The sequence below is a fragment of the Balaenoptera acutorostrata genome, chromosome 1 (assembly GCF_949987535.1).
Source record: "Balaenoptera acutorostrata chromosome 1, mBalAcu1.1, whole genome shotgun sequence".
NCBI lineage: Eukaryota > Metazoa > Chordata > Mammalia > Artiodactyla > Balaenopteridae > Balaenoptera > Balaenoptera acutorostrata.
In genome coordinates, this window is record NC_080064.1 from 20,698,960 (window position 1) to 20,720,342 (window position 21,383).

The window sequence follows — 21,383 nt, forward strand, 5'->3', positions numbered from 1 at the left end:
ACCTGCCCAAGGTCCACAGTTCAGGACCTGATGCCGATCAACTAACTGATGAATACAGTTAGTTCAGACCCAGTCTATCTTGACCTGAGAGCCCATGATCTAAATCACTACTCTGCACCTGTACAAACAGAGGAAGCCCAGAATTGAGTAGAAATCATGGAGATGCTGAGATGGACCACTGCTGGGAATGTATGTCAGGAAAAAAATGTTGGATGAATATAATGAGATCAAATTATGAAGGGTCTTTGAAGACGGGCAGAAGAATATGAACTTGTGATCAGAGCTAAAAAACTAATGCCTTTCTGTTCCACCTCACTGCACTGTAACATGCAGGGGTTCTTAATGTAGAATCCATGGATGGATCTTGGAGAATCTTGACCCCCCTGAAATTTTAGTGTATTTGTATCAACGTACACATTTCTGGGGAGAGAGTCTAGAGCTTTCATTGGATTCTTAAAGAGGTCCATGTCTTCCAAAGGTTCTTAGCAAAAGTTCTTAACCTTTAGAGGGTGAATACCAATGGTTATACCAAGTCCCTGTTCAGCCCTAGAGTTGGTGTAACCTTGGGTAAAACTCAGTGCCTATGTTTCTTCATCTGTAAAATAGGGATAATAATATCTACCTCTCTAGGTTAGCTGTGCAAATTAAATGATTTATTATCATTATAAATCATAATATATACAAGTCATACTATATGAAACTCATAACATTAAATGTATAAAAAACTCTAAAATGTCATAAAACAAATAAATGTGAGTTATAATGAAACATTTCATTTTAACATTTTTTCCCGACAATACAGTGAATTGGGTACCGGAGTAACCCTCCTGATAAAAAAAATTAAAATATTGCAGAGAGAGGCTTTTTAAAAATTATTTTTTACGATGTTGCTGATATGCAAAGCCCCCAAATGAAGTGAAACCAGGAACTGTGGAGAGGGGAAAGTAAATGCCCAAATTGTCCTTAACCCTCACAGGATGCCTGTCAAGGCCTGGAGACCGTAATGTCCTCCTTTCGTGTCTGCAAATGATATATGGGAGACAGGAGATAAATCCCAGGGCCCCTCCCAGATAGAACTCTAATAGGATATCCCAAAGGATTATAAGTACAATGCAAGAGCCAATGTCAAATAAACCCTCACACTCAGAAAAGAGGAGATATGAAAATTTCCTATATCAACTCTGGCCCGGGGAAGAGGGGAAAATAAAATTCTCCTTTAAGAATTCGTAATTGGACTTCCCTGGTGGCACAGTACTTAAGAATCTGCCTGCCAATGCAGGGACACGGGTTCGAGCCCTGGTCTGGGAAGATCCCACATACCACGGAGCAACTAAGCCCGTGTGCCCCAACTACTGAAGCTGGCGTGCCTAGAGCCCATGCTCCGCAACAAGAGAAACCACCGCCAATGAGAAGCCTGCACACCAAAACGAAGACCCAGTGCAGCCAAAGATAAATAAATTAATTTAAAAAAAAAGAATTCATAATTTAGGGCTTCCCTGGTGGTGCAGTGGTTAAGAATCTGCCTGCCAATGCAGAGGACATGGGTTCGAGCCCTGGTCTGGGAAGATCCCACATGCCGCGGAGCAACTAAGCCTGTGAGACACAACTACTGAGCCTGCGTGCCACAACTACTGAGCCTGCGCGTGTAGAGCCTGTGCTCCACAACAAGAGAGGCCACGACAATGAGAAGCCTGAGCACTGCGATGAAGAGCAGCCCCCGCTCGCCGCAACTAGAGAAAGCCTGCGCACAGAAACAAAGACCCAACACAGCCAAAAATAAATAAATTAATTAATTAATTTAAAAAAAAATTCATAATTTACAAGTCAGTTTCCTCATAAAATCTGAAGTCAAATCACATTACTTATATAATCCTAAAATCCTCAAACAGAGAATTTAAAGTGGTGTGGGCTGATGGTACCAGCACATTATTGACAGCAATAAATGCACATTGTCTCTGAAGGAACTCAATTTCAACACAGTCCTCAATTCTCACAAATTTCTAGGCAATATGAGCAGCTCACGGTAAAAAAAAAAAAAAAGTCACCAAACACACAAGGTAACAAGGCACCATAAGGGAGAACAAGTAGAACTGAGAGATGGTGAAACAGACCTTCAAAGATATTGGAATTACCAGACACACAATATAAAATAAATTTGTTTAATGTATTTAAAGAAATAAAAGAGAAACTTGATACTATGTGGGAACTATTACATTTGGAAAAAGAACCAAATACAATTTCTGAAAATGCAAAAATATGTTAATTGAAATAGAAAACTCAGTAGATATTAGGTTAGAATTCCTGAGGTAACCATTACAAGAGCCTACAACCTCCAAACAAACAGAAGTGAGGAATGGGGAGATCAATCCAAAAAAAAATGTTTTTAAAAAAAAGAGAGAGGGAAAGTACAACAAATATAATACACATTACAAGATGAGATAAATAAATAAAAATATATCAATCTCAGTGGATGAGCTAAATTCTCCAATTCAAAAATAAAGGATGTCAGACCAAATAAAACAGAATCCAGCAATGTTCAGTTTACAAAAGACAGATCTAAAACATAAGAACACAGAATGACAAAGTTTGGACAAAGAAATACTAGGCAAAAAATAAACAAATAAAAATAAAGAGGACAAAATAACTATAGTAAGGCAAAAAGCATCACTAGAGATAAAGAGGGTCACTACACGATGATAAAGTTCAATTCACCACAGAGAGAAGGTACATTTCTATGGTGGTATGCACTAATACCTTAGCCTCGAAATATTACAGAGAGAAATGGACAAATCCACCAACCCACAGTGGAATATTTTAACACAAATTGTTAAATTTGTAACGGTAATTGATAGGTCAAGTAAACAAAAATTCAGTAAGGACATGGGAGATTTAAACTGTACAGTTAATAAGCTCTATATGTTCCAGTCATCTGTTTGTCTATCCCTACTTCACTGTCTTAATTACTTTAGAATTAAATAAATCAACCCTTAACCTCATCCTTGTCACACAGCGAGTGCTCACTAGATGTTAGCACAGCAGCAGCAGTAACTTACTATGTGACTTTGGTCGAGCCACTCAACCTGTGAGCCTCAGTTACCGCTTCTAAAAGTGGCCATAATAAATTATTTTTCCAAGTTGCTTTGCAAACCAGAAGAGTATGTTTGTGAAGATATTTCATAAACTATGGGGAAAAACATAAATGAAGGATCATTGCTTTTACCAGTTAACTGGTATTACAAAGCACCAAGTGTCAAGGTAAATAACCATCAGAGTGGTCACCTGGTGGAGCGCAGCACTAAGGGTGTCCAGGGAGGGCACATTATGCCAGCCATGGTGTGGAGACCCTTGGGCTACTGGAGCTGGGAAGAGAGCCCGCAGGTGAAGGCAGATCAGGAAAGCTAGAGGGGTGAAGGCTGCCCTCTGGTGGATGAGCCTGGAAGACCTTGCTCAAACACAGACTTGCACTTTCTGGGTGTCCTTAGGTAAAGCACTCCCTAGTCGGCACCTCTACATCCCCTCAGTTCCACAGACTTGCTTCCTATATACGATGTATGGTAGGGTGGGGTAATTTGGAAGCAAAATTTTCATTGTGGCCTGTGCCTTACAGTGCCAAGAGCTCACCTCATCTCAGAGCCTTGCTAGGGGCAGTCTCTAAAGGGTAAGTGATTGACCGTAGATCCCACAGTACATCAGTAAAGAAGACAGCCTGGGCTCCCACCTCCTGATGACCAATCTCTTTTAGACCAGAGGATGGCAAGGGCAGCCTCTCTGACTATGGTTGGAACCTCAGGAAGCCAAAGGGGAGCAGATGACTCAGGATCTAGGGTCTTTATGGCACAAAGATTTATTCTCAGTTCTCACCTGAAGGCACTGAAACATTATCAAGGCTCTGGAACTAGTGGGTGCTTAATATTTGTTTGTAGAACAAACGTTGAAGGGAGGAAGTGGGAAAGGGTGTCCAAATTTCTAATAAAGTAGAAAGAGATGTTTGGGAGGAGCTGCTCAGAAGCCCCCTTCAGATGGCCTGGGGATCTCTGAAGGGAAGCTGGAGAGAGGCTGAACTGTTCCTGGGGGCTGGAACAAGAGTATGTCCCAAGGGTAATACACTGCTGGTGTCATGGCTGGGTTCTCTGCAAACAGGCACTGAGACAGAATTTGGGGTGCAAGGTGTTTATTGCGGAAAAACACCTATGAAGAAAAGGAGCAGGAATGAGGCTTAGGCAGAGAAAGAAGTTAAATTACAATGCAGGTTTGCAGATGACATGATATTAGACATTGAGAATCCTAAAGACTCTACCAGAAAACTACTAGAGCTAAACAATGAATTTGGTAAAGTAGTACAAAATTAATGCACAGAAATCTCTTGCATTCCTATACACTAATGAAAAATCTGAAAGAGAAATTAAGGAAACACTCCCATTTACCATTGCAACAAAAAGAATAAAATACCTAGGAATAAACCTACCTAAGGAGACAAAAGACCTGTATGCAGAAAACTATAAGACATTGATGAAAGAAATCAAAGATGATACAAACAGATGGAGAGATATACCATGTTCTTGGATTGGAAGAATCAACATTGTGAAAATGACTATACTACCCAAAGCAATCTACAGATTCAATGCAATCCCTATCAAACTACCACTGGCATTTTTCACAGAAGTAGAACAAAAAATTTTACCATTTGTATGGAAACACAAAAGACCCCGAATAGCCAAAGCAATCTTGAGAAAGAAAAATGGAGCTGGAGGAACCAGGCTCCCTGACTTCAGACAATACTACAAAGCTACAGTAATCAAGACAGTATGGTACTGGCACAAAAACAGAAATATAGATCAATGGAACAGGATAGAAAGCCCAGAGATAAATCCATGCACATACGGTCACCTTATTTTTGATAAAGGAGGCAAGAATATACAATGGAGAAAAGACAGCCTCTTCAATAAGTGGTGCTGGGAAAACTGGACAGCTACATGTAAAAGAATGAAATTAGAACACTCCCTAACACCATACACAAAAATAAACTCAAAATGGATTAAAGACCTAAATGTAAGGCCAGACACTATAAAACTCTTAGAGGAAAACATAGGCAGAACACTCTATGACATAAATCACAGCAAGATCCTTTTTGACCCACCTCCTAGAGAAATGGATATAAAAACAAAAATAAACAAATGGGACCTAATGAAACTTAAAAGCTTTTGCACAGCAAAGGAAACCATAAACAAGACGAAAAGACAACCCTCAGAATGGGAGAAAGTATTTGCAAATGAAGCAACTGACAAAGGATTAATCTCCAAAATTTACAAGCAGCTCATGCAGCTCAATATCAAAAGAACAAACAACCCAATCCAAAAATGGGCAGCAGACCTAAATAGACATTTCTCTGAAGAAGATATACAGATTGCCAACAAACACATGAAAGAATGCTCAGCATCGCTAATCATTAGAGAAATGCAAATCAAAATTACAATGAGGTATCACCTCACACGAGTCAGAATGGCCATCATCAAAAAATCTACAAACAATAAATGCTGGAGAGGGTGTGGAGAAGAGGGAACCCTCTTGCACTGCTGGTGGGAATGTAAATTGATACAGCCACTATGGAGAACAGTATGGAGGTTCCTTAACAAACTAAAAATAGAACTACCATATGACCCAGCAATCCCACTACTGGGCATATACCCTGAGAAAACCATAATTCAAAAAGAGTCATGTACCACAATGTTCATTGCAGCTCTATTTACGATAGCCAGGTCATGGAAGCAACCTAAGTGTCCATCCACAGATGAATGGATAAAGAAGATGTGGCACATACATACAATGGAATATTACTCAGCCATAAAAAGAAACGAAATTGAGTTATTTGTAGTGAGGTGGATGGACCTAGAGTCTGTCATACAGAGTGAAGTAAGTCAGAAAGAGAAAAACAAATACCGTATGCTAACACATATATATGGAATCTAAAAAAAAAAAAATGGTTATGGAGAACCTAGGGGCAGGACAGGAATAAACAGATGTAGAGAATGGACTTGCGGACACAGGGAGGGGGAAGGGTAAGCTGGGATGAAGTGAGAGAGTGGCATGGACATATATACACTACCAAATAGAAAATAGATAGCTAGTGGGAAGCAGCCGCGTAGCACAGGCAGATCAGCTCAGTGCTTTGTGACCACCTAGAGAGGTGGGATAGGGAGGGTGGGAGGGAGACGCAAGAGGGAGGGGATATGGGGATATATGTATACCTATAGCTGATTCACTTCGTTATAAAGCAGAAACTAACACATCATTGTAAAGCAATTATACTCCAATAAAGATGTTAAAAAAAAAAAAGAAATTTACAATGCAGGCCTGGCAAAACCTTGCTCCATCAACTTGGCACGGAGCCCCTGCATCAGGCTGAAAGGGCCAGACCTCTATACCCCACCTCCTCCCATCGCTAGATACATGCTGCCCTGGGAAGGATGCAACCTAGGGTGAGGGGCTCAGCTGCAAGTCGTGGGCTGACTGCACTCACCACAGGTGGGCACCAAGTCCTTCCTTGAAAGTTGGTGTCTACCACAAACCACCTGGAACACTCAAATCCACTTCCCCATACACATTCAAGGAGCAGCTCCTTCAGGAGTCCACTGGCCCGTTTCCCGAGGGAACTTGGGAAGGAATGTTACTGGGACGAACAACAGCCGCCACCACTGCAGCTGGTCTGGTCATCTCCCTCCTCCTCTACCCATTCCACGTTCAGCTATCACCCTCAGCCATCACTCAGTGGCTCACTTGGTGGCATGATCCAGACCCTCATCCTCAGTGTGCCTGAGCCCCTGGTCATCATGCCTTTCTCAAGTCAGGGTTACCTTACCTGGCCATTTACAGTTACACCTGGGCTGGGGAGTACCAAGAAGCAGCCAAGTAGAACACCTGGGATCCACACGTGTTCCTCGGTGTCCCCATGGTGTAACAGCAGCCTGTTTATAATCAGGTTAAACACTCCTGCCATGACAGTGACGCCACTTCTTGACTGCTGGTCCCTGGATACAAGGAGCTCAAAGCACCCAGGAGGCAGACTTGGCTTATAATTCAATGTAAATTTCTGGGCAAAAGTGTGCCCTCTTTGCCGCAGAGTGGCCGGGCAAGGAAGTACGAGGTCTCTAAGGGCTTATTAGAGTAAAGGTAAGTGGGGTCACTCCTGCTTCGCCCCTTGGTTACTGTATTCCTACGTTCTTCCTTATGGGGACATAGCACCATAAAGTTCTTTGATTCAACCAATAGCAAGTACTGCCCATCAGTGTCCCATTTGGGCCAGAACTTTATACTCTCACCTCCTTCAATCACTAGATGTGGGCCGCCTCAAGGAGGATGTGACCTTGGGGAAAGGGACTCTTAGCAGCTGAGGCAGAGGTGACAGCCACAGGCAGTCAGCTAACTGCACTGCCCACAGAGGGGGGCAGCGAGCCCTTCCCTGAGGGTGCCTTATGAGTGAAGGACCCAGATTAACCTCGCGCCCCTCCTTCCCCCTCCCCCACCAACCCACACACCTTTTTCCTTAAACTTGCTGTCCTCATGGTCCCAAGATGATAACATGGTTCTAAGAAGCACATCTAGAGAAGGGAAGGGGCTATTTCCTCCAGTGTCCCCTTGAGAGCAAGGAACCCTTTCCTAGGACACTGCAGCAGACTTCCCCTCTTGTTTCACTGGCCAGAAAGGGAAACTGCATGGTTTTGGAAGGCCTTCTGGGGCCCCACATTTTTATCACTCTGGTCCCAAGACCCACCCTCTCAAGAGACTCCCTCTGGGCCCATCCACAGTCCCTCCAGGGTCTCTTCAAAATTCATTCATGAATACAATGGAATATTACTCAGCCGTAAAAAGGAACGAAACTGGGTCATTTGTAGAGACGTGGATGGATCTAGAGACTGTCATACAGAGTGAAGTAAGTCAGAAAGAGAAAAACAAATATCATATATTAACGCATATATGTGGAAACTAGAAAAATGGTACAGATGAACCGGTTTTCAGGGCAGAAATTGAGACACAGATGCAGAAACAAACGTATGGACACCAAGGGGGGAAAGTGGTGGGGGTGGTGGTGTGCTGAATTGGGCGATTGAGATTGACATGTATACACTGATGTGTATAAAATTGATGACTAATAAGGACCTGCTGTATAAAAAAATAAATTAAATAAAATTCAAAAAAAAATTCATTCATGAAACAAATGTATTGAGCACCCACTGGGCACCAGGCACTGTTCCAGGCACTTGGGATACATCAGTGAACCAAACAGAGATCCTTGCCTTCATTGAACTTACATTCTAGTTGGGAGCGGGGAGATATTTATGAGCACAAACAAGTAAATTAGTATGTTACAGTGTGATAAGTTGAAACAAATAAGGAAGAAGCAAAGAAAAAGTAGAACAGAGTAAAAAGGATTGGGAATGCTGCAGAAAGGGGCTGGCTGACTTAATAAACAAGGTCAGGGTAGGTTTCACTGGGTGAGATATTAACAAAGTCCTAAGGAAGTAAAAGAGGTATCAAAGCCGAGAACTAGAGGAAGGGCATTCCAGGTGGAGGGTCAAAGGCCTTAAGGTGGACATAGTCGGCATGTTCAAGGAACAGGCCAGGAGGCGAAAAGTACCTGGGGTAAAGAGGGTGAGAGGGAGGATTGTAGGAGATCGGGTCAGAGAGCTAGCAGGGCTGGGTCATGTAAAGCCTTGCAAGCCAGTGAAGACTTTAGCTTTCCCTCAAGCAAAACGGGGAGCCTTTTCTGGGATTTGAGCAGAGAAGTGACATGATTGACTTATATATATATATATTTTTTTAAAATAATTGAGTGGCCAACCTTGATTTTTTTTTAATATTTATTTTATTTTATTTATTTTTGGCTGTGTTGGGTCTTCGTTTCTGTGTGAGGGCTTTCTCTAGTTGCAGCAAGTGGGGGCTACTCTTCATCACGGTGCGCGGGCCTCTCACTATCGCGGCCTCTCTTATTGTGGAGCACAGGCTCCAGACGCGCAGGCTCAATAGTTGTGGCTCACAGGCCTAGTTGCTCCGCGGCATGTGAGATCTTCCCAGACCAGGGCTCGAACCCGTGTCCCCTGCATTGGCAGGCAGATTCTCAACCACTGCGCCACCAGGGAAGCCCTGACTTATATTTTTAAAGGATTGATCGAGCTGTTATGCTGAGAGTAGACTATTAGGGATGAGGTTAGAAGAAGGGAGACTTAGAGACTATTGCAGTAATCCAGGCAAGAGTTGGTGATGGCTTGGACCAGGGTGGTAGGAGTGGAGGAGGATAGAAGTGATTAAATCTGGATGTCTTCTGAAGATGGAGCCAACAGATGCTGCTGATGGATGAAACGTGGAATGTGAGAGAGAGAGATGTGTCCAAGATTACTCCAATTGGAAGGATGCTGAGATAAAGAGGGATCAGCTGAGATGAGGAAGGCAGGCGTGGGAGAGATTTGGGGGGACAGGAGATAGATCAGTAGTTGAGCTTTGGACATGTTGATACTTGGGTTCCCAGCGATTAGCATCACTTCAAAGCTAATGTCTAGTATTTCCTAAAAGGTCTGAATTTCCCCTTCCCCCTTCCTTGGAGGAAGATTTACAGCATATGCTTGTGGCATTGCTACAAGGTCCTCCCTGAAGGGACCTAGCCTCCTATTCAATCAGGACTTCAGGTCTGTGAACTGGCTTAGATGTGGAAAGGTTGAGATGAAAGGTTGAGATGCTCCCTTGTGACAACAGTTTAAGTTAGGCTTCTGCCCATAAGACATGGAGGTTTTTCTGTTACATAACTCAATCATATTTAATAAGTTGCTCATCTATTTCATTCCTAGAGACACTCTGATCAAAGATCCCTGCAAGCCAAGGCAATTTCCTGGCGGTCCAGTGGTTAGGACTCCACGCTTCCACTGCTGGGGGCCTGGGTTCGATCCCTGGTCGGAGAACAAAGATCCTGCAAGCTATGCGGTGCTGCCAAAAAAAAAAAAAAATCCCCTGCAAGCCGACACATTCTGATTATTATTTCATCTTGCCGCACGTTACAGTCAAGGCCCCCGCCTTGCCTCGGGCAGTTCAGCCGCTTGGCCTCTTCTCCTCTAGGACCCCATCATCCCCGGTGAAGTCAGGGAGCCCATCTCAATAGTGCTTCCTTCAATATCCAAACTACAGAGGACACCCACCATAAAATTTTTCAAGGATACTGATGCTGCTGTCACTAATGCTTATCTCCACACCTAGGTGAAGAATTATGCTCTGAGCCCTCTTGGGAATGTACTTGTTGGGAATAGGGAGTATATGCAATTCCATGTGCTAAACCTTCTCCAACATTCCTATCTTTTTAGACGTCAGATACATTCACCAGGAGAATGCTGGTATCTCCAACTCACAGAATACAGGTCACATTGAGTACTAGGTTCAGTCAATCGAACAAGCCAACTATGAGAGCTACTTTCAGCTGCAAAAGATAACATATTAAATCTAGAATCTCTAGTAAGGGCACTCATAACAATAAAATCCGTATGATCCAGTGTTGTAGTCTTTCCTCCTTGACTCCACCCCAGCTCTACTCAATTAGATTCTCCAAGGGTGGAGGCCTGGCATCTGTCTTGTTAACAAGCATCCCAGGGAATTCCCTAATGGTCCAATGGTTAGGACTCAGAGCTTTCACTGCCAGGGAACTAAGGTTCTGCAAGTCTCCCAGCGCGGCCAAAAAAAAAACATCCCAGGTAAACTTCATGTAGCCAACTGGAATCCACCCAAGGAATAGCTTTGGGGAACCACTGGTCTAATCCACTTTCCTCCTTTTAACAGATCAGAATCTGAGGGTGGAGAGAGAAAGTGACTTGCTCCAGACCAAAAGTGAGTTCATGTCCAAGTCAGGACCATAACTTTGGTCTCCTGACTCCTTATGGGAACTTCTGCTGCTCTTCCAGGCCAGCTTTACCACAAACCTGGAAATATCTGGTCAGCATACCTGAGAAATCAGCGTGGAGATGGGTTGGAATGGTGGGCAAACCAAGGCTGCACATGTTCAATGCTACAGGCACTGTGATGAAGGTGACCTAGTTTGGGAGAGAATGATGTGTTTCCTTCTGGTTGATCTTGGTTGTAAGTGACTAAAAAATCAACCCAACAGGGTTAAGCCAAAAATAAATGTACTGGCTTACCCAATGTCAAGACCACGTGTAGGTTTGCTTCACACGTGATGAGATATGGAGGCTCCACTCATCCAGGTTGGTTTTCACTGTCTGTTCTCTGCTGACTCTGTCCTCGGGCAGGCTGTCCTCTCAGGGCTCTGTCTTCCCAGGTTCTTGCACAGCAGAGAACAGAGGGAAGCTTTGTCTCAGTCGTCGCAGCAAAAGTCTCATTGGCTGTAATCAAGTTACAAGTCCAGCTTTAAATGACGTACTGTAGCCAGAGAAATGTGATAGGCTTTTTGACCCACACTTAGGTCAAGTGCCCCACTGAGTCATGTTACCCCACTCTGGGAGCACAGGGACTGAGAGTGGGAGAAAAGTGGCCAAGATCAGGGCAAGAGTGCCAGGAGAAAGATGAGTAATTGCTGAAAGGTCAAAACTGCAGACGTTCCCAGTCCTAGGAACGATGGGGAACCTGACAACGGCCCTGGAGAAGGTGGCGGTTATAATCCAGTGGTGATATTAAGGTGTTGGTTATAATGCTATGGTGGTGTGAGAGATGGTGGTTATAATGCCCACCTCTTGGGGTGTCCACCCAGTCCTCAACCTCCACTTTCTCTGGGAATTGCCCTCTTCACATATAAAAGGGTAGGTCCTCACCGTCGGGGATGTTTAGTGTGACACAACACCTCCGTGGCCATAGCTCAGTGCTACATTTACAAGTGACCAGAGAGGCTCCCACCCATAAAGGGCCCTTGATATAAAAAGTACCCCAAAAGTCATTTATTAAGGACCACATGGGCATCTGCCACTCAGGACACAGTGCTCAGCGCTGCACAGTGTAAACTCAAACCCTCAACATCTGCTCAGCCCTGACACCATTCCGCCCCAGGGAAACAGACGCTTCTCCACACCTCTTGCCTCACCCTCCAAACAAAGGACGATTGCATCGCTCTGCCGGAAGGTTTGCACTGCTGCTGAAATTGCAGACAGCCACTGTTTGGAGTGTGGGGGAGACTGGGGAAAGCCCTTAGGTAAGAGAAAATGCAGATTAATTAACTGGTCAAATCTTTCCTCTCAGAGAGCATTAATGTGTAGATGCGTTCGTAAGGGAGTATTGTTTCCCAGAAAGTGCTGGCATCCATTTTCTTGCTTCACTTCGTGTTCCAGTGGGTAGCATGGTATTTGCAATAGTAGCGTATGATGGCTGAGGAACATTCTGCAGCATTAAACAATGCATTTGGGCTTCCCTGGTGGCGCAGTGGTTGAGAATCTGCCTGCTAATGCAGGGGACACGGGTTCGAGCCCTGGTCTGGGAAGATCCCACATGCCACGGAGCAGCTGGGCCCGTGAGCCACAACTACTGAGCCTGCGCGTCTGGAGCCTGTGCCCCGCAACGGGAGGGGCCGCGATAGTGAAAGGCCCGCGCACCGCGATGAAGAGCGGTCCCCGCACCGCGATGAAGAGTGGCCCCCACTTGCCGCAACTAGAGAAAGCCCTCGCACGAACCGAAGACCCAACACAGCCAAAAATAAATAAATAAATAAATAAAGTAGCTATACAATTAAAAAAAAAAAAAAAAAACAATGCATTTTACACTTAAATTTGTAAATGAAGGCAAAGCATAATATGGAAGAAGTATTCTTGCCAATTCTTTACTGTTATGAATCTAGACATTGCTTAATGAGATGGTAAAAGTCATGATATAAGATATAGGGATTTATATGATGCCATTAAAATACATTGTAATATGTTCTGTGCTGATGATAATTTATCATATACACACCATTTAAATATTTGAAAATGTTATGTAACACTCATAATTCATCTCTAAATTTAAGTATTAAGTATTGAAAATTTATTTTCAATTCTAACTGCTGCTACCTCAGCAGAACAAAGTTTCCTCAAATTGAAATTTTAAAAAACTGAAAAAAAAAAAAAACAGACTAAGGAAAGGTGGTCTAATTAGACATTACTATCAGCAGAATACAAATTATGTGAAAATTTAATTATAGCAACACAATTGGTAATTTTGCTGAAATCAAAGCAAGAAAAATAGGTTTTATGGAATGAAGATATAATAATTTATTAATTATTCACATCTTCGTGTTTTCACTCATCTAACATTGCTGACCCTCATCTAACAAAACACCCATGTATGCTCAATGATAATTAAATTCAATCATCCTTGGTACTTTGATGACTTTCTCTGTATAAAAAAATCAAAACATATTTTTCAGTGTGTCATTATGAAGGTGTATTTGTCAAGGTAGGAGGATAGATTTCTTGCCATTGCTTTCTATGAGAAGCCCCTGATTCCCTCCCACGTGTTCCTCTGCTTTCCTTAGTGTAGACTGGATGCTTTTTGTTCCTTGTGCTCTATCTAAAGGCCACTTGGTGAAGACAGTGGTGGAAGGTGGAATGCTGGAGATGTTGTTGATAAAGACGGGATGATGCACGTGTAGGTGATAAGGCCTGGAGCACAATGCACTTGGGGCTGACCTCCTTCCAATCCTTGCTTGGGTCCAGAAGACTTGAACTCCTGCCCAGCCAACAGAAAAGGAAGGCAGGAGGGCCAGCGGGCAGGGAGAGCAGACTTGCTTGAGCCTCGCCCGAGGGGTAGAATCGAGGCAGGCAGTGCTGTTCAGTGGGTAAGAGCCGGCTCTGGAGTCCCAGCTCTACCATCTGCAAGCTGTGTGACCCTAGGTGAGTTACTTTGCCTCTCTCTGCCTCTGTTTACTCACCACTTCACATGGGGTTTTGTGAGGAGTAAGAAAGGAACTGAGAGTCAAGCACTTAGCAGAGCGCCTAGCACAGAGTAAAAGCTCAGTAAATGCAGTTGGTTTTGTTCTAACTCCAGGTTGTAAGCTCCTGAGAGCAGAAATCCTATCTGTTTTATTCCCGTTGTTCGTTAGCATCTTGTAGGTGTTCCGGGGGGGAAAATGTTGAACGACACCCTCCTCCTCTCTTCGGCCGCCCCCGCGGCGAGTACCGGGCAGCAGGCGGCGCCGGCTCTGCCCAGAAGCCACACCCCTCGGAGGGAGAGGGCGCGGGAGCCAGGCTATTGTTGTGGCCGAGATTCCTTCCGAAACGGAAAGCCCAGAATTAGGGGATAGCGGCTCTAATCTCTCCGGGGCTCACCCACGGCTGGCGGAGGGGGGCTCCTCCTGTGGTGCCGGGGCGTTACAGACCCCAGCCTGAGCCCCTCCCTCTCTCTGAACTCTCCTCCTCTCACTGAACCCCCGTCCCCTGCCCTGAGGCCCCACCTCTCCTCTAAGCCCCCTTCTCTCACCGAGCCTGCCTTTGCTCGGTGTCCCCATCGCCTCCCTGCACCCATCGCCTCACAGAAACCCCTCTCTTCCCTGCACCTCATCTCTCTAAGCCCTCTTGAGCACCAGCCCCCCTTCTCTCTCAGCAGCCGCCTTCCCTAGCCTCTTGCCCTCACTGAGACCCTGGCTTCTGCCGTCCCCTTAGCCTGTTGCTCTCACCGTCCCTCCCTCAATGCCCCCCTGACCCTGCCCTCTACAGCCTCCCCTCCCTCCCATCCCACCCCCATCAGAAATCCCCTCCAGACCCAGATCTGATACCCCCTCCTCTTTGAAAGCTTCCCACCCCAGCCCGGGCAGAACAGATGCCCCCCATGTGCCCTGCTTTGTTCAGCTTTGTAACAGCAGCGCTGCTCACACTTGAGCTGTGATCAGTCCTTCACACTTCTGTTCCCCCCACCCCTGCAGCAGGGTGAGCTCCCTGAGAGCAAAAGCCAGGTCTGACCCATCTGCTGCACAGGGCAGTGTTCAAAACGGCTTGTTGACGTGGCTGAGAGTGAGACTGTGGGATTAGAAAAAAAGACTACGGCCATCGGTGTCGGGAAGGTGCTGGAGGGAGAGACCTGAGAAGCCAAGACTCCTGAAATTTACAAGCACCTGAGGCACCAGGTGCTTTCTCAGGCACCACTTCTTTGCGCCACACAAAAGCTGGTCTTACTCCCATTTTACACAGAAGGAAACTCAGAGAGGTTAAGTTCTTGCCTGAGGCCACAGATCCAGTGACTGACGGACCAGGATTAGAATCAGAGGCACCGAGGTGTGGTTGGCTGTGGTGAGGGGGCAGTAGCTGGCTGGTGAGGGAAGTGACACATTTCTCCTCTGTGACAATGTGGATCTGGGGCCTGAGGCTGGAGCTGAAAGGTCTCCTGACCTGTCCTCATCATTCCCGACACTGACCAGAGATGTGTCCCCATCCTCCCACCACCCTCTCCTGGAAGGAGCCAGTTCTGACTCAGACATTCCCATCTACCCTCATCCTCAAGGAGATCCGGGAATGAGCTTGGAAATAGGAAGGAAACATCCCTCGGATTTGCACACCCCCCCCCCCCCGCCCTCAACAAAGGTCCTGGCTCTAGGGCCAGAAGGAGTCACTTTAAGGCTCTCCCTGGGAACCCATGACCAGAAAGACAGATGATCCGGTTCAAGTCAAGTGTGACCAAGAGACAGGCAGGGCAGGCAGCTGGATCTCCCATGATCTCCCCCACCTCCCACCTCCTTCAGGGCAGTTAGGGCTCTCTCAGCCGAAAGCCAATCCAGTCAAACCTCGCCCCCATGACTCTGCTCTCCAAGATGGTAGTATGTGTCTATTGACATCCTGGGATAGGGTACCGTCACCCCTCAGACTGGGAGATCCTGATAGCGGGGCTCTTTGACCAATCCCCACCCCAGACTCCTGAGGGCAGGGCTGTGTCTGGCCCTTCTGACTGGGGACTCCCAGGGCTGGGGCTGTGTCTCCCTACTCTGAGCCCTCCTGAGGGGAGGTGGGCTCACCTTCAGTCACCCTCATCAGACTGGGGGCTACCGCAGGGCAGCACCCGCATTGTACTCTGAATCCCCCTCTTTCTGTAGCCCAGTATCTGTCCGGAGCTGAGAAGGAGGCCCCTGCCTGCCCTGCCACCCAACCCGGATGCTCCTTTAAGACCAAAGGGATGGGGGTTGTATAAGAGTCAGACACAACAGCCCCATCCTCCCCCTCCTTCACAGGCCAGGTTTCCTGCCATTGACAGCATCCCAGCTGGGCCCTGCCCGGCCTCATGCTTAACCCCTTCGTGACCAGATCTCAGGGCTACTGGCCTGCACCCGCAACCTCCATCTATAAAATTAGGAAAATAATTGGGTTGTTTTGAAGATTAAATGTGTTAATCATTGTGTGATGTACTCAGAACAGTGCCCTAGGATATATTAGTCTCTCAATAAAAATTAGCTGTTCTTCCTAATTGTGTGAGCTTGGGTGAGTCATTTCACGTATCTGAGCCTCAGTCTCTTTAGCAGTCAAATGGAGAAAACAACAAACCTACTTCCGAAACATAGTCCTGGGGATGAATTGTGATAATGTATATGAGAGCATTTTGTAGAGTGCTGTAACAACACAATATGGAACTATCTATCATGAACAAAAAAAAATACTCCCTCTAACTAGGTAATAAAAATGTCTTACCAGGAGATGGGCCTTCTGGTTTTCAGACTTATTACCTTACTTGACAGGCAGAGGGTGCAGTGGAAAGAGTGGATTTGGGGTTGGAATTAAGTACCCCCCTTTAATCCTGTTTCCTTACCCATAAAGTGGGGTGGTCACTCCTGCTGGGTCCTCTGTTTAGGGTCCTTGGGAGGGACAAAGGAGATCAGAGAGCACAGGTGTGAATGTGCTTTGCAAACATTAAAAAGTGCTAGAAGGAAGGGAAAGGGATTTGTGAAAAGTGGCCATGGGGTGGTGGTGCAGGAACCCCTTGGCAAGGACATTGGTCTTTGAGCTCTGGGTACTGCAGAGTTTACCCACTGGGGAGAGAAGAGGGGCTCTCTTGGAACCAGCATTGTGGAGCCAGGGATCCCCCTTGAGACATGAGGTGTCAAATAAGAAACTGTGCTAGCTCTAGAATTTCCCAATGGGGGCAGAGAAGGAAGGAGGTCCTTTACCCAGGCTTGGCCCCAGAATCATCCCTTCATCACCCTCTTCCCAGACAATCCCATTTGCCATCAGAGGACCTTGAGCAGAGGCAGCTCCAGTGGGCTCCCTTGTGACCTTCATGCCAAGACTTGCTGGGAGGGGCTCACCCGGCACATCTGCAGTACCACTGCCCCCGCCTTTAGGTTGCAGATTCCTGGCCTCACCCCTCGGGAGAGCAAGCTTGACACCATCCACACACCTGGACCAGGACAGGTCTAAACCTGCTACAGAGGGAAAAAGCTGGTTAACTAGAACCCTGCGCCTTCTCATCTGAATGAGGAGGATCTGCCAAGGCCCAGCAGAGGGGGCTGACCCCATGTGAATCGCATGTCCCCACCCCAGGCCTCTGGAGGAAGCTTGGGAATCAGGAGACCTTGTTTGGGGTGCTGGCTGTGCCTCAAGCTCACTGTGCCTCTGTGCAAATCACTTAACCTGTCAGGGACCGTATGACCATCTGTAAAGTAAAGGAGCTGGATGTGGTCCAAAGGTCCTCTCCAGCACTGAGACTGTGACCAGGAAGGGGTTAACAGAGGCCAGGCTCCAGGTCAGGAAGGCAAGGGTTAACCTGGGGGGGTGGAGGCTCTCTTGGCTTTTCCTGTGGAGAGTGAGGTTTGGCTGCCACCAAAGTTACTTCCAGTCCCTGCTGTCCCTCCTGCCTTCAGTCTGGACCTGCCTGGGGACCCTGGCATTCAGCCTCACCATGCAGAGGTGAGTGCATCCTGAGCCCAGGGCTGGGGTGGGAGGGCACCCAGGGACCCAAGGGCAAGGAGGCTGGCACCAAGCCAGTGAGCACAGTCCCCCAGCCTGCATCTGCATCCAAAGCCAAATGCTTGGGCAAAGTTCGGACCACTAACCCCAGTACTGGGAGAGGGTGGGCAAAGGGATGGCGGGCACAAGGATGTCTGCCAGGCTTCTAGGGTGGAATGTCTGTGGTTGGGCACCAAGGCAGCCCAGAAGGCAGGGAAGAGGCAGTGGACAGCAAACTATTTTGGTCCCTGTGTTTAGGAACTTTTTATAGCCGCCTGCTCAGGGCTCGGAAGAGAAGGAGGGGACGGGAGGGTACCCTTGAGGTCAGACAAGCACAGTGCCCTCCTGGGACCTTGGAATCTGACCTATTGCCAAGTTTAGTCCTTGGGAGGCAGGAAGGAGGGCACTGCCAGGCTTTCCTTGCTGTCTGGTTTCCCAGTCACCAACTACCTATGGACTGACTTGCTAGACCCTAGATGGGTGTATGTAAGTGTGTGTGTGTGTGTGTGTGTGTGTGTGTGTGTGTGTATACACACAGGCTGCCCTGGGGTGGGTAGGGTTGGCAGAGTCTCTGCCCCAAGGCCCCTTACCAGGGCTCCCCTCCCCCATCCCTGGCAAGTTCTGTTCCTTTGTTGCCTGCAGACCCGAGGTCTCCTCAGCCCCCAGAACTGATGTGTCCCTCTCAGCTGAATGGAGGATGGGGGGAGCAGGGAAACAGGGATGGGGTAGAGTGTACTGAGCCGTGTGGGTGGCCCATTCTGTTACTGCCAGGGGAACTGTCAGCTCTTGATTTACAACCCCTCCAGGCCCCCCTTCCCCAGCAGAAGGGAGCTAGATGAGAAGGGTCACGGGGTTTTAGGATGAGGGACCCTGAGGGCAGATTTCTGGGAGTGCAGGTTATTGGGAAGAATTAGTGGAAGGAAATTTTTAGTGAGATAAGGGGCCAATCTCTAGCAGAAAGTGCTTGGTTTTATAGCAGCAGGAATAGAAGCAAAACATAGAGGAAAGTTTTGATAGGCAAGTGAGATACTCATTTTGAACTAGTTCTGGACTGCAAAGCAAGAGATCTGGGTTCCAGTCCTGTGTCCAAATTCTCAGTAAGACCTGAACAAGCCTCCTCCTCTCTGGGCCAGTTTTCTCTTCTATGAAATGGAAATGCAGAGGTAAACAAGGTGATGCATACAGTTGGGCATTGTGGAATTCCCTTCACAGGGGCACAGAGCAGGTGGCAGGTAGCTGGCTGAAGTGACCTGGTGACCATCTCCCTCTCTTTCCCTGATGACCCTGCCAGGCCTGGGCAGGGCAGTTGACTGCAATTACTGGAGGCTCCTACCCTGTGGTTATATCCCTGACCTCTGTGTTTGGGGGCGGGATGGGTGGGTCCTGCTGGAGCCAGCATGTGGCTGGGAAGCCTCCTTGTCTTGGACTCAAAGTTGCTAGGTTGGGAAGAGGTATTTTTTCCGGTTGAGGCTACTTTCGGGAATTGGGCAGGGACCAGCCCCATTTCCTTTTCCAAGTGTCCTGCTTGCTGATGCCTGCTTGGCATGGCCCTGTGGCCAGAATGGGGCACCCTCAAAGGGGCATAGGTTTCTGGGTGGCCAGGGAGCCCCTGCCCATTGTCTTTGAGGGATGGGGGCGGGAGGGATACCTGAGCCTCTGCCCCCTGGGCATGGCACCTGGCTGACTTGGATGGGGGAGGGGGTGGCTGGCTGAGCCTATTCCCAGGAATGCCTGCAGGAGAGGGGCAGGGACATTTCCTACTCTCCCCGTGACCATTCCTCTTTCTCCACAGATCCCAGGAGGCCCCAGCCAATTGCTCTCAGCTCCTCAACTATCTGCCTACCTCCAGTGGCTTATGGGGCACTGTCCTGCCCAGTTCTGCTAAGATGCTCCTGGCCTCTCCCTCCACCCCATCCAGGGGACGGACCCCCAGCGCTGTGGAGAGGCTGGAGGCCGACAAAGCCAAGTATGTCAAGACGCACCAGGTGATAGCGCGACGCCAGGAGCCAGCTCTGCGTGGGGGTCCCGGGCCGCTCACCCCCCACCCCTGCAACGAGCTGGGGCCCCCTCCATCGCCCAGGACGCCCGGACCCGCCCGCCGGGGCAGTGGCAGGCGGCTGCCAAGGCCTGATTCCCTCATCTTCTACCGCCAGAAGCGGGACTGCAAGGCTTCAGTGAACAAAGAGAACGCCAAGGGCCAGGGGCTGGTGCGTCGCCTCTTCCTGGGCGCCCCCCGAGACGTCGCTTCAAGCAGCCCAGGCTCAACGGAGCGACCCGCGGCTCCTGGGGGTTGGGCCGCGCCCCAAGATGCCCCAGAAGCAGCGGGAAAGCGGGCATTGTGCCCCACGTGCTCGCTGCCCCTGTCGGAGAAGGAGCGCTTCTTCAACTACTGCGGTCTGGAGCGCGCGCTGGTAGAGGTGCTGGGCGCCGAGCGCTTCTCTCCGCAGAGCTGGGGTGCCGACGCCAGCCCCCAGCCCGGAACGTCGCCGCCGCCCGGCTCTGGGGACGCCAGCGACTGGACGTCCAGCGACGGCGGCACAGAACGCCGGGACCGTGCGGAGGGCGGTGGCTCGGAAGCGGGGGGCTCGGCGCGGGACGGGCGCCCCCAGGTGTCGGTGGTGGAGCGCAACGCGCGCGTCATCCAGTGGCTGTACGGCTGCCAGCGCGCCCGCGGCCCGCCGCGCGAGTCCGAGGTGTGACCGCTGCCGCTCGTGAGCAGGCTCTGGTGGAGTCCCGGGTCCGGGGAAGGGCAAGGGGTGAGCGCGGGGCTGGACCCAGGCACGGGCAGGGACACCCTGCCTCTAACGCGCCGGGTGCTTTTGGGCAAACCCTTCCCTTTGGATCTCGGTTTCCCCTCGTGAACCTTGGGAGGATGGGACAAAAAGATCCCGAAGGCCCTTCCCAGCGCAGGCAGCGGACGGGGAGGGGGCGACCTCGTGGCCCCTGTGGAGGCCGGGAGGCTAGTGAAGACTGGGCGAGTGAAGACTGGGGTGGGAGATCAGAGAACCTGCTGAATAAAGTCCAAAAGTTATTTAAAGGAGTCGAGAGGCTGGATTACAGAGCAGACGCGCGAGGGTTTTGGAGTGTGGGTTTCAGTCTGACTGTGCCTCTCGGGACCGCAGACACACCCCTCGGTGATCGAAGTATATTTGAAATGGTCACAAAGCGCTTGGCAAAGTTCCCGGCATGTAGGAGGTGCTCAATAAACGAAGCCGCTATGACCACTACCGAATTAGCACTAACACTATTATGATCGTCACCGCCACCGACCCCCCAGGAGGGTCCAAATTAGAGCTGGGAGCCGGGAATCGAGCGTTTGGGGAGTTTTAGGGAGGGGTCTGCTCCAGAAATCTGGGGTTCACCAGCCCCTGAAGGCTCCCATTCCTGGAGCTTTGCTACCCGTTTTGGTTACTAGATATGAAGGGCTGAGATGTGGAGGATCCAGAATCGAGGACAATAAAGGACTCTTCAAACCAGGACTTTGCCAACCCGCAGCCTCACATCTTG

At 48.4% G+C, this 21,383-nt stretch overlaps 1 protein-coding gene and 1 long non-coding RNA gene across 3 annotated transcripts in view; one reads left to right on the top strand and one right to left on the bottom strand.

Annotated features, from left to right (window-relative positions):
- Positions 1 to 11,291, bottom strand: part of LOC103003769 (uncharacterized) — a 24,942-nt gene extending 13,651 nt beyond the window's left edge. Inside the window, exons 1-3 of one of the 2 annotated variants that reach the window (XR_009005246.1) lie at positions 11,169 to 11,291; positions 10,976 to 11,063; positions 8,934 to 9,092 (exon numbers count right to left, since the gene is read on the bottom strand). This is a non-coding gene — a long non-coding RNA (uncharacterized LOC103003769). Of the gene's footprint in view, positions 1 to 8,933; positions 9,093 to 10,975; positions 11,064 to 11,168 lie in introns of those variants that run through there. The other variant, XR_450668.2, reaches the window with a different exon arrangement.
- A 6,464-nt stretch (positions 11,292 to 17,755) lies between these two features.
- Positions 17,756 to 20,667, top strand: FAM110D (family with sequence similarity 110 member D). Its single transcript, XM_007178671.2, has 2 exons — positions 17,756 to 17,837; positions 19,669 to 20,667. The coding sequence occupies exons 1-2, from the start codon at positions 17,830 to 17,832 to the stop codon at positions 20,573 to 20,575; spliced, it is 915 nt and encodes a 304-aa protein (XP_007178733.1). The 5' UTR covers positions 17,756 to 17,829; the 3' UTR covers positions 20,576 to 20,667.
- Positions 20,668 to 21,383: the final 716 nt, after the last annotated feature.